This window comes from Buteo buteo, chromosome 20 (assembly GCF_964188355.1).
Source record: "Buteo buteo chromosome 20, bButBut1.hap1.1, whole genome shotgun sequence".
Lineage (NCBI taxonomy): Eukaryota > Metazoa > Chordata > Aves > Accipitriformes > Accipitridae > Buteo > Buteo buteo.
Genome location: NC_134190.1, coordinates 7,598,938 through 7,616,860, shown reverse-complemented (window position 1 = coordinate 7,616,860; position 17,923 = coordinate 7,598,938). Strand labels below are relative to the sequence as shown.

The window sequence follows — 17,923 nt, the reverse complement described above, 5'->3', positions numbered from 1 at the left end:
TTGGGACCATTATGTTTGGGAGCAAATGACCATTGCAAGAAAACAGACTCTGTAGAAGACTTACTCTGTTAATTATCATACTGATTCTTACTCTTACCAGGTTTAAGCATCAGTGCTGTGTTTCTGTTCTTTATGGTTTGCCTGTCTTGAACAGTGCTCCAAACGCCCTTTTACTATCAAAAAAAAAGATTGTCTTAAAATCTATTATTTCAATAGGTGTATAGTTGTAAGCAGCCTTTACCCAGAAACAAATATTCTTGCAATAGTGATTAAGATTGGAAACTGGGAAACGTTAACTGTTTTTAGTGAGTATGGACATCTGACTTGAGAACTGCTGTTTCCTGCTGAGATGTCCGTCTTAGCTGGAAGGATGGAGCACTTTTTGTTCCCTAGGAACTGTCAGACTATTGGACTTGTTGAGCTAGCTGACAATGTGGTCAAATCCAGCCTAGTGCCTCCTTGCTGTTTCGTTCCTATTATCTTTGATTTCTTTTTGCACTGTCATCTCCAAAAGGAGAACATAAATTTCTCAAGGCTAATCCTGCATGTTTCATACTATGTTATGAAGTGCTTAATGCATCTGGGTTTTCAGAATACCATTTTAAAATACATTCATCATTTAATTTTTGAATTGTAACTTATTTTATGGTTTTAGTTGCATATAAATAAGATAGTGTAATCCACTGGTAGAGCATCAAGGATCTGAGTCATATTTTCTTAAAAGCTAGATGTCTTTAAATTTTACTTTTAAATGTAATTCTCACAAGGGCAAGTTATTTTATGTTTGCTCATACTTGTTCCTCTAAAAGACAAAAAGACACAATGCTGTAAAAGTTTAAGAAAAATTTATTTCTAATTTTTGATTGATTAAACTGTAATATATCACATTATAATGACATCTAATTATAAACCAGTTAAAGGTCAAAAATTCAGACATAGAAATTGAGTCTCATTATTGTTCATACTAATTTAATGAACTCTTGACTAGTTGACATTGGCCTACTTGAGAGATGCTTATTTGGTTTTAATAGTAGAATATCCCAGAACATCAGCAATCTTTTGCTTCTCCCACACATTCATCTGATCAGCAGTTTGCCGCATGACAAACTATCAGCTGGCTGGAATTCCTGCCAGGAGGTTGCATTAAAATGGCAGCTGTCACTGAGAAAAGCAGGAATCACTTACAGCTTTTGATGAAGTAAAATGCAAGTGTACAACTTAGGGTAGTTTTTAAAAGTTAGATGTTTAAAAATATAATAAACATTTCCTGACTCTCTAGCTTTTTCTGAAGGCCCTAGATGTAGTCTTTAGAAACATATTTTCTTTTATATTGGAAGGTTAGAAACTGCTTTTAAAGTTGTTTTGAGCATCAGGGTTGCTCCGTGGAGGAAGTCCAACTTATAGGTGTACCTAGGCATGGATTTCTAGAAATCAGAGTTACGAATTATGAAACATTCCCGGCACTTAAAAAAGGATGTGCTCTCAATTAAGTGCAGTTCTCAGTGTTCTGGTTTTAAAAGTCATTGTCAGTTTTTAATTCTGAAATCCAATTCGTACTATAGAACATGAGTATTTCCCAGGGGAAGAATAGGAATACTTATACTTTTGAAAATTATGTACATTAATTGGAGAAAAGCTTAATTCCTGAAATATGTAAAGAAAGGCACAACATATTTGTCTAATTCTTTCTGCTTATGATTAAATAAAGTCTTGCTTGCTGCTTTATCAATTTTTTTTCCCATTAGGATGAAATTACCAAAGTTCGTGCAGATAACAAATTAAACCTAAACCTAGAGAAGAGCAGAGTAAAGGAATTGGTAAGTTTTGGTTACTTTCTTCTAGAAACACTTCAACACTGAGAAATCTCCAAATTTGGGTAAAAGCATCTTACCCAAAGAGCATTTTCATACTAATCTATAGTATCATTCATATTTGGTTTTTCTGTTTATCTACTTTGATATTGTTTTAATATCAGGATTAACACATTAAACTTAAATATATTAGATATTTAATCTAAATATGCTGACTAGCTGCCTAGAGGTTTTCTATGTTATTAGTATATCTCTTTCTCTATTTTCACACTTAATTAAGTTTACACATTTCATTAAATTTATCATCACTGAAGATGCTTCATTTCCCTATAGCTAGAGAATTTATAGCATAGGTAGTTTGTCAGGAAACACCTATTGTGAAAATACTTGTAATTTATTTTTTTTAATTGTAACTGATACTGGTTCAGATTGTTTTGAACATTTGAAATATCTGGTAGGACTGAATTGATGTGATCTTAAATTAGAATAACGTAGATGAAGAATTAGAAGATTAACAAGTTCTTGCATTATATGTAGCACTCTAAATAGAATTCTGTTCCCATAGATATTTTTTTAATAGCTTTTAGGACCTCAGAGAAATTGCATCTTCTAAACTGAAAGGTCTTTTAATGACATTTTCCTATTATTCCTTATTCAGTCCTTTTTCACAGGTGTATAATGAAGATGTAGTATTTATCTCCAATTTAGGCAATAAGAAGTAGTGTTCAAGTAGATATCATACATCTTCTGTGTGTGCTCCTTGAAGTTTTTCACATGCTTAGTTTAGGTAACAGCTGTGTCAGTGATTTAGTATAATGACTAACAGTCTGTTATCCCATGGTAGATGCTTGAATAAAGTACAACTTGAGCAGGTAGAATTCTTGTTTAAAGGTTGATACTTCATGCTAATCTTTTAAAAAAACATCATATGAAATGTATTATCTGTGTAGATGATAAGCTTTGCAAAGCTTCAGGCTTACAAAACCTATTTAAAACCACTTCACCAGTGATAAATTAGGCACTAGTGGTTTTTTGTGTATTTATGTAGGATCCTGGAACCTGGACTCTCTGTTGTGCAGAACACTACATTATTTTGACTGCCTCCCAGGAAAAGCAAACTGTGCATGTCAACTTTCTCTTAAGAAAGTTCATCAACTTTGTAGTCTGTTGTGCAACTATAATGTCATTCTTTCTGTGAAAACTGCTCTTCTGCTTCCCCCCCGCCCCCCCTTCAATTGCCAGCACTGCCATGCATGAACAGAAAAGGAAAAAGGCAGATGAATGGGGAGCAGGTTCTAGCATATATGCTGAGTTAGGGGAGAGACGTAATCCAGTATTTTCTGTAGTAGGCAGATCATCATTATCATATTTACTTCAATTGTAATGTGATTTAGGACTCAATATCTAGCTTTCTGAGAGTAAAACTCGGGATAATTGAAGGTTACTGTCCATTCTTAGTAAGTTACTATTCAGAAGAGAAATGTCCTAAGTTTAAATTGATTTAACTTGAAGCACTAAGTAAAATGTTTTTGTCTTTCAGTTTTGCTTGGAATAAGAACTGAAGGACAATTTCTTAATTTGTCAACACCAATGTGGGCAGTCTTTAATATTTCAAACTCTAAATGCTTTATCTTTTAATTAGTTCATTCCACTTTACATTTCTTGGAGAGTCCTAAATTATTTAATGCACATCTGTTTATGCTGTGATTTATATGTGCAGTGATACAGATGTGATTTAAAAACTTGAAGTACAGTACAAAATTCCATATATATTCATGTGTTCATGCATCACAGTGCCTCTAAGCTTGCTGTTAAAAATATCAAGGTGCATCTGAGAACTGAACTTTCTCTGCACTGTGAAAAACATGGACTTAAGGGGAAATCTCCCTGTTGAATTTCAGGGGGGAAGTTTAACCTTGTCTTTCCAACTTTTTTTATGCACTGGTGTTATTACAGATGTGTGGTGATGCCTTGCAGTAAAAGGGTATATTTCACTGTCTTAAACCCAAGTTTAAAATTCTTGGGTCTGACCTAAAGTTCTAGCCACAGAGCAAAACTTCAGCAAACACAAACATCAAGAAAGAAGCCTGTAGAATATAAATTGGTCAGAAAATGTGTATTTGGCTAACAGAATCTATTTAAAGTAAAACAGGCGAGCTATTTCAACCCATAATATTGTATATTTTAAATGTCATGGGTTTTGGTAGTGATGATCAGTTTATTAATGTGAGGTCCTATTCTTATGTGAAATTTCACCTCAAACTTAATTTTAATTAGGTTCTTTTATAAATATTCTGCCATCTTACCACTTTCAAAACCATATATTTATATAAAATGTCTGAATTTCTGTTTATCTTTCTCTTCATTTTGCAGAATCCAGTGACTGTTTCATTAATTGCAGACATGCTGTTGCTTGTCTCTTTTATGTCATTTTCTACATTTGTAGCAGACTGCTATCTCTTAACTTCATCTTTAGATCAGTCAAAAGTCCAAATAGAGCTCTAGATCTGTAAGGAGCATTTTTCAATGCTGAGGCATTTATGTAGATTAATCTGAGTTTAATATTAAAGTGGAATAAGCTTCCAGAGTGGAGGAAAAATAAAGCGACTTTCCACATGGGAATGTCAACAGATGAGGTTATTGCTGTGTAACTGAGGATTCTGAGATGGGTGCCTGATGACCTTAATACTCTGCACTATAGACTGGTAGTTTAGCAGCTGTCCATGAATAATTTAATTGCCCCAGTAGTGGGACAGGAACCATTATCAATGTCAAGGTAAATCGTGCCTGTTCATGAGTCATAAGGGTGACCTGCCTTAAAGGTATGCCTCTTCAATTTGGATTTAACTTTCCTTGAACCCAAATAGCTATAATTTAAAAATAAGCCACAGCTTCTGATGTTCCACAAATGAATGGCTTAATGTGAGATACAAAGGACCTATATTTAACAAATATGTCATGAAATGATGGTCAGAACAATACAAATGGTGAGTGCATGCAGTGCTGGCTAAACATTTCTTTGGTAGCTGAGTTTGATATGATGTTTAAAAATTGTACTCCCCTTTCTGAAGAAAGTAGATGGTTCAGTCTTAATTGTGCTTGTATGCTCAATGGATTAGTTAACTGTTCCAGAGTTACTGTTTAGAAATGCAAATCTGCCAACCTTTCTTCCAGCTGCTTATTAATATATACAGTTTTTGCAGAAGATGAGTGTCTGATGGACTTGTTACACTTAACAGTTCAGAGGTGTGGATGAACACCTGTCTAAATTGTGCTTTTGCACAGGACAGCAGTTACCTACAACACTGTCTTCCAAATGTTGTCAGACAATAATCTTGTCCAGATTCAGTGTTCTACAGAATTTGGAAACAAAGGAGTATGCTTTTAAGTGTGGGGGGAAAAGTTTAATGACAATATCATGTTTATCTTTTTTTTTTTCCCCTCCCTCTAGTACTCCCTTAATGAAAGAAAACTACTTGAAATGAGGACAGAAATAGTGGAATTGGTAAGAACTTGGTAGCTGATTATTACACAGCAAATCTTTTTGTACTTGTGTTATAGACCCGGTATTCTTTTTAGAGTTGTTCATGTCTTTAGGCACTTTAATGTACAAAATGTCATTGTACTTCATTGTTTCCCTGTGTATTTTCATATTGGTACAAGTAACTGAAGTGTCTACAGAATAAGAAGGCTTTCATGTATATTATTAGACCCTCTGCATGTATATGTAAACTGTCCAGTGGTCACTTTGATTTGAAACTTCATGCATGCAGTATTTTCTCTAGATGGAATTCTACTCTTAATGTTAGTTCGTGAAATTAATTTTTTTCCCCTGTGTTCAGTGAGACTGAAACACACTGCTAGACTGATTTGGCTTCATTTTAGAGGAGGTTTTTACCAAGCACTTCCTCTTCCTTTGTTTCCTTTCTGTAGTATAGGGAATTATTCCTGGGAAGGTGTCTAGCAGTAAATCATTAACTGATTCACAATGTTTCAGTAGTGCTGATTTGACAGTATCAGCAACTCAGCAGCTGTTCTCAGTTTACAAGTTTGATCTTTCAGTCTTTTCTGAGTAATAATTCTGTCCCATTTTTTTACAGAAGTCGTGTCTTCTGTCATAATCAGATTCTGAATTTGTCTGTAGCTGGTTTTGTGGTAGAATTCATTACAAGGTGAAGACGTGCTCTTTTTTTACATCAGAAGACCAATTCTCACTTTCTCTAATGATCCATAAATCTTTATGCTCCGGTATGTTTTTGTCACAAAAGGCTCTTAGACCTCTCAATAGCTCTTATAATTGAGTAGTGACTTTAATATCAGTGGGCCAAACAACAGATTGATGTTGATATTTAGGCTGCTAGATTGAGATAAGGAGGCATCCAGTTCTGCCACTTTCTAGATTACGTGTTAAGGAACATGTAATCATTTAAATTTCCCGAGTTCACCAAATTATTCAATTCCTTGGATATAATCAGCTAGGAAGGAGCTTGTTCTCTTTGTATGCCAATTAACATACATTTAAGGAAGAACCAAAAATACAGCTTGAAGGGATGGGTAAAATTACTAAATAAACTAGAAACTGTTCAAATTGCATCATTTTGTTGCTTTGCTTTTTAGCATGCACAACAAGATCGAGCTTTGACCCAAACAGACCGAAAAATAGACACAGAAGTTGCAGACCTGAAAACAATGCTCGAATCGCACAAACTTGATAATATTAAGTACTTAGCAGGTAAGCAATCTGATGGTTGTCTCTCATGGTGAAACTGTTAAACATTGTTAAATGTTTGGCAAACTCTCAATTGGCTGTGTTCATAAAGGCCCCGATTAAAAAAAAAATACTTGAAATAGTCTCAGTCAAGATTAGCAGCCTTATTTGTATACTTAACCCAGACAAAGTTTCCTGTGATCTGCAACTTTATTTTGCATGGGCCGTGGCTCTCTGACTTTTTGGGTTTTCCCCTGCTTTATACTGTAATAATAATGTGTATGAGAAATTTAAAAGACTGCCTGTTAACAAGGGTCAAAAAGTTCTTCTGTGCCTGACTTAATTTACAAAAGCAGCCTGCTGCATGCACTTATAGGATTTCTTCATCTGTCCAATGGAGATCTGTATGCAAAATGGAACATTTCAGCTTTTCTGACTGCTCAGTGCCACATATTCTTTAAACTTTCATTTTTCAGGCACGTGCATTAGAAAAATACTGTATATGTGTGTGTGCGCCAACATTATTGCCCTAGGTAACTTTAATATTTTGACACTTTGCTACTGAGTGTGCAGTGCTATTAAATGAGCAGGTTTGCAGTAGAAAATTATTCTTATGATACAGATTTTCTGATTATTCTTTTACAATGGATTTTGTCACAAGTACAATCACTTACATCTATTCATAGTACTGTACTTCAGGCATATCTGTTAGAGAGAACCATTACTGGAAAATGAAAGCCACTTTATTAAAATGAGAGGAAATTCTTTTCCCCACCATCCCTGTGTTGAACTCTGCAAAAATATGTTGAACTCTGCATGGAAAAAAAAAAATTAAAAATAATTTGCATTGTGTTTGATGTTCTCCTGTTGCAAACAGTGGCAAAAAACTTTTTTGTGTATATCTAGTAAACCAAAAGTTGATTTCATTTAAATAGGAATTTTAAAAATTGCAAACTGGTAAGCCTTGTTAAAGATAGCTTTCATTTATTTGTTTGAATACTTGACTGTGATTTAATAATCCTGTTATTCATTTCCTCACTTTACAACTGTAACTTGCCATATTGATCTTTTTTGGAGTGGTAAGCACCTAAGGATTTCTTTTGGCCTTTTGATAGTTTTCCAGCCTGGTTTTCCTGCATTCTTTTTCCTTCCTTCTTATTTGTCATTTTTGTGCCCCTCCACCTTGACATTGTTTATGTAAATCAAAAAACTTATTTTCTTACATGGAGAAGGGGTGGTGGTTACACTTTTAGTATTGTAGTAAGATGCATACACAGCTGTCTGAAGAAGTGTTCCAAGAGCTAATGATTTAATGTCTCTGTTTTCCTCCCCATTTTTATTTTCTTTCAGGTTCAGTATTTACATGCCTTACTGTAGCATTGGGATTTTATCGTTTATGGATATAATAAAACATCAATTTAAAGGGACTTCTACTGTCTTGTTTTCTGAAAAAAAAAAAAAAAAAAAAGAAGAAGTTTTATCTTTGCCTGGATTTTAACCAAGTCTTGACTGGTTTATTTATTTTTTTTGTAAAGCAGACTGTATTGAGAATGTAACCAAAGATGTGCCTAGAAACAAACTGTACACGTATAGTGCATATTTTGATACTTACCTCTGATGAAAGCATGGTATGCGCTTTTCTGCCATTTCCCTCCATTCTGAACTGCAATACACCTTGCTGCTACAATGCATCATGTAAGTGAAGACTGGCATTCATACCAATGGCATGGGGCTGCGTGCTATAGAGAAGAATCTACAGAATTATGTTCCCTTGCCTATTCAGACATGCTTGCCAGAGTCAGTTGCATGTATCAGACTGAAGTTTTGATGATTAATGTAAAACTGAAACTACATGTTTTGTGGCTTGGAGGCACTCTTGTATAAGTAGAATTTGTGTTAACTGAATCATACTTGCTTACTTCCCTCCTTCTAACACTTGTTCATACAGTTACTATGATCAAATATTTGTTTTTCTATTTTTATAACATTATAGTTATCAGCTTGTTTTCCAGATGGCCATCCAATCAGTCATCTGTCATGAAGGAGTACTGTGTAATGACAGCAGTGTTTGCTGCTAGTTTTCTTTGTAATATATTTGTAGAGGTTTCTGTGACTAACTTGTCTTTGGTACATATAAGTATCTGATACTCATTCCATATGCTAATAGTTAACTTTACCACTGTAACTGGAAGGTTGAAATGCAGTAAAATACACTAGTTGTGTTAATTTACAGTTAAGTGATACAAAGTGTCTCTGGTGCTGCCTTCCTGATGGAAGGGAATTGATGCTTCTAGCAAGGAAAGAGATTTTAAATGGTGGTTATGAAGCAAGAGACCTGCAATACTGACAGTCTTCTGGGTTTTTTGTTGTTTTACTTCAAAAAATAAAAAAAAATCCCATTGATTCTTCAAATGTGGAACTTTGATGGTGATTATAATAATGAAAGCAGTAATGGAGACCTGCAAGGATGTTTAATACAGTTCTGAGCAAGCCCATGTAAGTGCAACTGAAAGCAATGAAGGCAGGCGTTCATTGCATCCAGATATCTGTCATTCTTCCACTGATGAAACAACTGCTTTAGTAGCAGAGCTGCCGTCTATGTTCCTTCAGTTAAGGGAAATTTCCCTTTCTTGCTTGGTCTTAGGAGGAGAGAACAATCTATGCACTGGTAATAAATGCTGTTAGAGCACAATCACAGCTTTGCTTAAGGAAAGTAAAGCTGTTTGGCTACTTTGTGCCTGTACGGTAGTAACCATTTAACTTTTTTTGGTGGTTGGGAGTGCCAACTTTAATCATATGCAAGTGCGGAGCAAGAGATGAATGTCTGTAACAATACTATATTGGCCGGAAATAAAGAATTTTGAATATTTCATAGAATATGCTGAGTTTTCATTATAAATGCAACTTTTTAATTGGAATTTAATCTCTTTGAAGTTAAGTCACTGCTAATAGGACTTTTTTTAAGCTAAGAATTAGCAATGTCAACAGCCCATCTAACAGTGAAGAGGAAAGAACAGTCAATAATGTAAGCAAAACTATTATTGTGGACTAACTTAACAGCCCCTCTAAATTGAATGAATCTATAGTCAAGATTTTCACTTTCACTTGACACTTTCTCAAATTAGATGAGCAATAATTTAATGTTTGGAATAACTTCAGTGTTGGTTCTTCCCAGGACAGATGATTCTATATATGTCTTATGTAATCAATATATCTTTGCCTGTATGCCTGAGCATCTGATAAATAGTTGCTCAAGTAACTATTTAGAACTAATTTTAGGGTCTATCCTGCTAAAAGTAGATACTATGTAAATAAATTTTATTTTCAGGGCAGGTGGAAGGAGGAAGTGAAATATTATAGAGCAGCATTATCCTGGAATTAGCAAAGTGTCAGGCAAACCAGCACTTCTTGGTGAGTGTTCTAAACAAGGAATAAAGTTAATATGTTGTTCAGGAGAAAGGACACTATAAATAGAACATAATTATTGTCTCCTAGCCCATGAAGTCTTCAAGTGTGGTGTAAAAGCTTGTTACTCCTATCCTGTGTGCATAGATGCAAAATCTTCTCTTTTTTTTTCCCCTCTGATTTTGAAGATCAGTTTAGCCATCTTTCTAACACAGCCGCATCATGTGTGCCACATGTATATATTGCCATTCCAAAAAGGTAGAAAATTCCTCTGTATATTTCCAAACACAAATTCTTTCAAAGAGAGATTTAAACTCAAAGAACGAGCCTTTTGGTACAGGGGAGAAGCAAATACATCAGGAGGTGCTACTAATTATCTCTTGAAAAGCAACAGTTGAATGTCAAATGATCGCTAAATTCATAAATGGGGGACCCAAGTTGGCAAGTCTCCAAATTTTTTTCTGTTAGACTCTCTGTATTGTGCTGTATATTGTCTCTATTTGAATCAGTATCAATTCTAAATGTACAGAAATACTTTTCAGTTCTTTGACTTCGTATTTTGATTTTTAATGCAGAGCTCTTTCAAAAAATGCAAGTGAAAAATAAATGGGACTGTTTTACCATAAAACCACTTAAGCTGTGAAAATCTGCAGTAGCTCTGCCTTGATACAGAAATGTATCTTCATTTCCTGCCTGGCAGGAAAAAAAAGTATAGAAGAGAAAAATTAATCTAGAAATGTTAGATCTCTCAGGCTCTCTCTCTAAGTTAGTTTGGAAGAGTAGAGGCTGCAGTTAAAGCTGAGCTCCAGCTCAGATTTGCTTTCAGGAAGAGCCCATCTCTACTGAGGGCACGTAAGAGTAGCAGCCTGCCTACGCTAAAGCTAGTTGGGAGTTTTCCTTGTGAACTTCCGTGTTCACACAGCAAAGACAGGAGGTTCTCTAAGGATTTGTTTCCTTTTGGGGAAGGAGATTGAGAATCATTCCATTTGCTGGAAAACCTAAGTTCCTCCGAAAGCTTCTTGTGTTTTGCAGAACAAATCAAGATCCAGAGTTCTTACAAAGCTGTATTTATTTGTAATATGTTAGTGGGAGTATACTGAATTTAACCGCTTGTCTATCTTGCTTTCCCTCTTTTTTCAGTAAAAATCCATAAGGGAGCCATCTCCTTTTCGCTGGTATGTATTAGCAAAACTGTTTGCTTCAAGTGTTTTATTACTGTTAAATCACATGCTGGCTAGCCCTTTCTCTATTGGAAGCGTTGATTGATTGCATCATGCAGTTCCCAGAATGTTGCAGAGTTGTACTTAAAACCGTGAGTTGACAAATGGAAACATATTTTTAAAGTAGGTATGAAAGCTGCTTCAATTTTTGGAACCACAAATGTTTTGGTTTACTAGAATAAGCCTTATTCTAGTTGTGAGTATTCGCTTAACTGACCACTTCATAAATGGTGAAATCCTAGCTCCGTGCAGCTATTAACAATTCCTGTTGACTTTGGAGAAGGCATGCTTTTACCTTCTACATATTTTGACTCATACTGCTTCAGTGGACTTTTATCTTCTTACTCTTGCTACCATCTGTAGATCTCGCACAGGGAAATTGGTGAGGGTTTTTGTGGTTGGTTTGTGGGGTTTTTTTCACCAGCAAAGTTAGTTAAATTCCTGTGACTAGTCCTTTGAACTACTGGTTGCAAGGTGTGAGCAAGACTTAGTTTTGCAATTCCCACTGAATTTTCAGGAATTGAGTAAACTGCCTTTATTATGATTTCTAAAATGACCAGAACTCTGCAAGACAATTCAATATGTAACAAAACTGCTATGTAAAGTCTCTTTTCTAGGAATAAGTACACTGTAAAATAAAACGTTTGTTTTAATATATTTGGAAAAGTTGTATTCAGAAATTATTTATTATTTTGACAATGGTGTTTTAATTATTTTTCCTTCAGTTATATGTATCTTGAATTTATAGAGCTTTTTCCTGTGGGGTGGGGCCTTTTAGTTGTGTTTTGGGGATTATTTTTTTTTTTTAGAGTAAAGCTTTCTCTATAAGCAATTAATTTTCTTCAGCCCCTAAATAGAAAGTTCACTTACAATCAAATATGTGCCTGCAATATTGGGGTTTGCTTTAATCAGAAACAAATGCATACGCTCTTGGAGATAGAGGGCCTGCTGTGTCTTTGTTAGGAAAGCTTCCTTTGGCTTAAAACACATTTTTTTTACCCTATTGCCAAATGCTTTAAAGGAGTAGTGTTGATTCTTTATTTTACACTTAAATTCTACGTCAGAGCAATTGCCTCTTATCTTTAATATGCAGCTTTGTAACGAGACAAAGATCATAGAGGGAAGATAGCAGTGTTTGCATAGTGTTCCCTTGAAATCTGTCCATTCCAAGAAAGAAGATTCCAGTTTTCTTGGGAGGATGCCCAACTGGTATCAAAAACAAAATACTGGAATGAGTAATAAAGTCTTGGAGCAAACATCAGTCTTGGGCCAATGTTTATCCCCGTAGTGAGGCATGTCAATGTGTTGTAATATTTCAAATACCTTACCTCCCTTTGCTGTGCTGATATGCACCCTATCAAACTCTCAGAATTTCGTTAGGTTCCCCATTGTATTCTGAAATTGTATCAGCTTGATTGGAGTCATGACTAATACTACTACTCATGAATAGTCTCTTCTTGTTGCACAAGTGAAAATGTAGTGAGGAAAAAAAAGAGTGGTGTGTTGTTTCTTTGTTTTGTTTTGTTGTTGGTTTTTTTCTCTGTGGATAAGTGGCACATGCTCTGTGAGAACTTTAAACAGAACTGTACGGTACATCAATATAATAATGGCATACTTATAGCAGGCAATTGAATTTGGTCAAATCAAGCTTGTATACAGGGCTCCAGGGTTTGTTCAGAACTGATAGGGTGAGTAATCATTATCTTGGCAGGGGGTGGGAAGGGAAGCAGGGCAGGTTCCTCAGCATGAAGGGAAAACTCAGAGTTTATGCTGTTCACACTTTAATCTCCAGCATGCTTTGGTCTTTCTCCATTGTTAGAAATGCTGTAGTCCTCTTATGCAGGACTATCAGCAATGCATGTTACTCTGGATAGGCAGCTATTAAATATGTCACTTTTGAACACGATTTTGTCCAGAATAATTTGTGTCACTCCAGGTCGTTCTCCTGTCATTACCCAGGATCTATTTTCTTGTGGCACAGCTGTACTAAGCATTATATATTTACAACATTCTCCTAGTGATGCAAGAAATGAACAAAGGCCACTTCAGAAGGTCACTTTAAAGACTACTTACTACAACCAGATCCAGATAGCGGCTGGAGATTTTGATAATCTTTTATATCATAGCTTTCAAAGAAGTCCATTCTAATGCCTCGTGATTTACATGCAGAGTTCCCTTGTGTTCCTTGGACACCAGGGAGACCAAGGCACTAACTGCCTTCTTGTCTGAGCTACTGAACTCTTCACTGAGCTTTTAAGACCAAATAAATCTACAGGCGTGAGCCTATACTAAAAAATTAACCACTGGTGATGCACAGATGAGACTGAGCAAGTCTAGGGTGGATGCTGCATATGGGTTTTACGTTTTCATTCAGGATTTTTCTTTGATGTAGTCATTTACCTTGTCTCACATGTTCTATTGCAGTACCATTCAGAAGTGCTGGGTTCTGGGAGGCTTTTAAGAAGAAGCTGAAATTCTATGGAAGTTGAGGAGGAAAAAGTGAGAAATAAGCTCATACTTTCGAAAGTCCATAGGAAAATTCTTGCAGAGATCTTAGTATTTTTGTTTCCTCTAAAAAGGAGCCTTGTTTAAAAACTAAGCTTTTTTTTTTTTTTTTTTTAGAAGCTTGTGAGTTGATTTTTTGGTTTATCCTTCTAGCCACCTTCCAGTCTATGCATTGCAGCATGTTCCTCTATGTGAATTGTTTTATTTTTAGTAATCTGATTTGGGGATACCAATGACCACAGCTCTCAAAGAAAGCTGTCCTAAGGTACTACTCTCTCTTTTTGCTATTTGGTAAGAATGCATCCAAGACTTCAGGGAATTTAACAGCAAATTGTCCACTAAGCTGTTAACTTGTCTTGTTTGAAGCAGGGTCCTGGTTTGCCCTAAGGTGTCAGACCAAGCCTGACAAGTTATAAATTTGATGATTCATAAAGTGCAGTTAAGGGGGGCAGGGGGGAACGTCTAAGGAAGCTAATCCTGTTTGATAGAGAAAGCAGTGGTAGTCATCGGCTAACAAAGCAAAAATATGCTCACTGTGAAAGGTAAATGTTTAATAGAAACCTCATCTCCACTTACATAACTGCCAGTGTTTTGAAAGGTATTTCTGTTACCTAACAGAAAAAAAAAAAAAAGCATGGTTCTGTACTTGGGCACTCCTAACTCATTTTCCTTTGCAGTTCCTAACTTCAAATATTCAATATGTCATCTAATAAATACATTTTGGATTCTTTTATATGCCATTTGTAGTTTCAACATTGCTTTCACGCTTTCTTTTTTCTTCCCTAAGGTTGTAGAGAGATTTGGAGGAGGGAAGGGCCAGTTAACGAGGGATTTAATGTATCTCTTAATGAAACAGTGTTTAATGCATTAAAATATGACCAAAGGCTCTCTTGCAAGCCCTTACTTGTTCACTGAAGTTAAAGGCTTATTTATATGAAGCTTTTGTGATCAGTCTTCTGATTGATGCTCGTTTAAGTTTTTGTACAAATTGTATTTCAAGTAGCAATTTAAATATTTCTGTACACTGTTAGTACATCACCACATGCAGCAAAACCACAAGACCCTGAGGTACTCAAATATCTCTGAATAAAACGAGCCACAGGATCATGTATAAACAGATACAAATACAGGGGGAAAAATTGCGAGGTGCTAGAAGTCTGTGTACTGTATAAATATTTAAGATACCAAATAGATAAGACTGTAGCAACAGTGAAAGAAAACATAAGCAAAGCCAGTTCCTTTGGTCCATAAATGAAGGTTAAGGCATGCAGTTCCCCTTTGCTCTTGGACAAAACCCAGCAATAGAGACAGACGGCTGTTTAACAACTGCCTTTGCAGCATGTGTAGCTGCCTGTTCCTTTAACTGTTGGTAGCAGTGTGTTAATCCAGAAAAAGGAGGTTTACTTTGTGTGCCTTTCTGTTGTCCTGAAATGAAACACTTCATTGCAAATATGTGAAGTCTTATATAAGCTGCATTAGGCTTGGTGTGAAAATCATAACTTAAACGTGTGGTGGGGGCTGGTTGGTTTTTAGATCTTTCACCTATGTTGTTCTAACGTACTGTGTTTACATCCTGTTTGCAAACTGCCAAAGGATAATTGTACCTTGCTAATTACCCTTACTGAAGTAACAGGTGTGCTAGGTGATATGGTGATAAGTCTAAGGATAAGAGCTGTAGTGATGTTCATGAGACACAATTACAGTAGAGAGATAGCGAAAAAAGGCCAAAACCAGGAAAAGTGAGTTGCTTCTTGAAGCACTGTAAATGAAGGGGAAAATATTTGAAATACATACGTGTAATGAAAGGGAGAAGCTCAAGAAATGGTAATGTTAAAGAAGGCCTATGAGTGATAGCAGGTAGCAAGTTAGTTGCTAAGTTACAAGGCAATTTTGGACAGCAGTGATGTAGGCAAGGATGGTTTAAGGGGTCTGTGCCGAAGTTCCCATGTTCAGAGATTATATGGAAGCATTATGTCAGCGTCAAATCATCGCACGGAGAGTGCAGCAATTCTGTTGCTGAGAAAGATATCGGCGCTGCCGGAGAAAGGAGCTGCCTTGCTTTCTGCTCCGCACAGGGCTGGGGTGGGGGGGGAACGCCAGCCTTTGTGCCTCGCTCTGTCCCACACTCAGATGAGTCCTCCAAATTCCAGCTCCTACTGGGATAATTATACAGGGAAATCCAGCCTTTAAGAGCAGAGAGGTAGTTCTTGCCTACTTTTCATTGCACTTCCTACCAGGGCTGCAAGCGCTTAAAAATTCTGCCCTCTCAGAAGAGATCCCAGCCTGCCTGAGGATAGGAAACAATGGCCCTTGGCATAATCTTTTCTGCAGTGGGGATGAAATAGGACTGTTGAATGATAAAAAGAGACTCTAATCTTTTGCTGGGATCCCAAGGGCTGAAGGGCTTTTCTCCCAGAATGGATTCTAGCCTTTCCAAAGACAAAGAATGGTGAATTCAGTAATGAGTCCCTAGCTAGCCAGCATAATAGATTCGCTCTATTTAAACCTTGTCCTGAGAGACCTGTGTGCGGGTTGCCTTTTTTTATTTGTGGTCTCTGCTACCATACATCACAGATCGATGAAACTGCTTATCAAATATGTAACTAGCATTTATAACAGAGATTGAAAAATATGGCTAAGTACAGTTAGGTGTTGCACTGACTTTGTTTCTTGCACTGATGCAGTGGACTGACATAGGCTGTATCCAGAATCTTGATTGCATTCTTTTTGGTACATGATCAATCTTAGTCATCTAGTCCTACTTAAGAAGCCACATTTGATCTGTATGACAATTATGATTCTCTGAGCTCTTTCCCTAGTATATTCAATTTAATTTACTGTGGATTGCTACCTCCAGTAGTACAGGGGCTTTTCAAATAACATAAAGGAAAGAACACTTGGAGATGTAAAAGGAAAATTGCATGAAACAAAAATATTGTTTTACCAAGGGTAGACTGTGCCAGACTAATTTGGCAGCTTTCTTTGGTAATAACTGTATAACAGACTTTGTAGGCAAAAGAAATGCAACAGATCTAATAGGTCTTGACTTCAGCTTCCACATAATCTAACTTGAAGAGGCTACAAAGATAATGCTGTTAAGAAGTAACCTCATGGCAAGACAGAAAGAGTTCTGTTTGCCAGTGTTCAAGAAAGACCAATTCAAACTGTGAGCGTTCTGGAGAAGGGCTACTAGGATGTTCAGAAACATGATTTATTTAGCCTAACAAATGAAAACTGAAGCTAAGCTGACTCTGGGCATGCTCTCAAGGGTTCTATGTTAGTAGCAAACACAAGAAAACGGAAAGAATTGCATAAAGTGAGGGACACAGACTTGCTATAAGTACCTTTAGGATGCAAATTATAAAGATGTTCCTGACCACCAGAGAATTTAGGATTTGGAATAGTGGTCCAGTAGAAGCAGCAAGAAGAAATCTGGTTGGAAGACTAGCATGAACCAACGTGGTCACATTATACTGTGTGGTGCTTATGTTAGCAAAGACAGGACTCCACAGGGAACTTACCTGTGTTGTAGGTTTATATAAACACTGCAGGGAAATGCTTTTTTTTTTTTTTTTTTTTTTTTTTTTTTTTTTTTTTTTTTTTTTTTTTTTTTTTTGGCTAGCTGGAAACTTTTACCAGAGTTGTAACTACAACATTATATCCATTGGTTCAAGCATCAGGACTATGTCAGTGGTTTTTTTTACAGTAATTTCAGTACATCAAAAAACACATGTCATGCCCTAGTGTTCAATGAGTATGAAAAATGAGATTTTTAAAGGGTTGGGTTTTTTTAAGTCTTCTAATCTTCTGCCAATGCATCTCAGATAATTTACTTAAAACTCAAGACGGCACTAATGGGCTACTCCCCTCAATATAGCATGAGTCTGAGAGGGGAAGCATCTAGATTCTGAAGTGCACTAAGCCTTATTTTCATCTTGAAATCATCTTTTAAATTTCTTTAAAGATATTTTTAATATGTGTGAACATCTAATTATAGCTAAAGATAATTTGCACTTCAATTATCCTCCCTTCCTGCTAGGTCCTCGGCAGATGAACAATCCCAGGAAGAGTATTTAACCTGGCTGCTCTCTCCCTTGCTACACCTCGACGCATCTTCCGTCCTGCTCCCAGAAGCCCAAAGGTGAAAAAGGGTAAGTGTGTGTGTGTATATGTATGTTTGCACACGTGCAGGGAGGGCAAGGAATGACACATCTGCCCAGTTTTACATTCACTGTGCCCAGCCCCAGTGTTTATGCACGCAGTTACATCTGTAC

General features: G+C 36.3%; 1 protein-coding gene across 4 annotated transcripts in view; it reads left to right on the top strand.

Annotated features, from left to right (window-relative positions):
- MCUR1 (mitochondrial calcium uniporter regulator 1) overlaps nucleotides 1-17,923 on the top strand; it is a 37,165-nt gene that overhangs the window by 7,598 nt on the left and 11,644 nt on the right. The window contains exons 6-10 of one of the 4 annotated variants that reach the window (XR_012653726.1): nucleotides 1,746-1,817; nucleotides 5,263-5,316; nucleotides 6,429-6,543; nucleotides 11,065-11,099; nucleotides 17,689-17,800. Coding sequence is in view for 3 of the 4 variants with exons in the window: in XM_075052211.1 (XP_074908312.1) it covers nucleotides 1,746-1,817; nucleotides 5,263-5,316; nucleotides 6,429-6,543; nucleotides 11,065-11,162 (339 nt within the window). In the remaining variant the exon portion in view is untranslated. Of the gene's footprint in view, nucleotides 1-1,745; nucleotides 1,818-5,262; nucleotides 5,317-6,428; nucleotides 6,544-7,869; nucleotides 9,389-11,064; nucleotides 11,226-13,568; nucleotides 14,051-17,688; nucleotides 17,801-17,923 lie in introns of those variants that run through there. The other 3 variants (XM_075052212.1, XM_075052211.1, XM_075052213.1) reach the window with 3 other exon arrangements.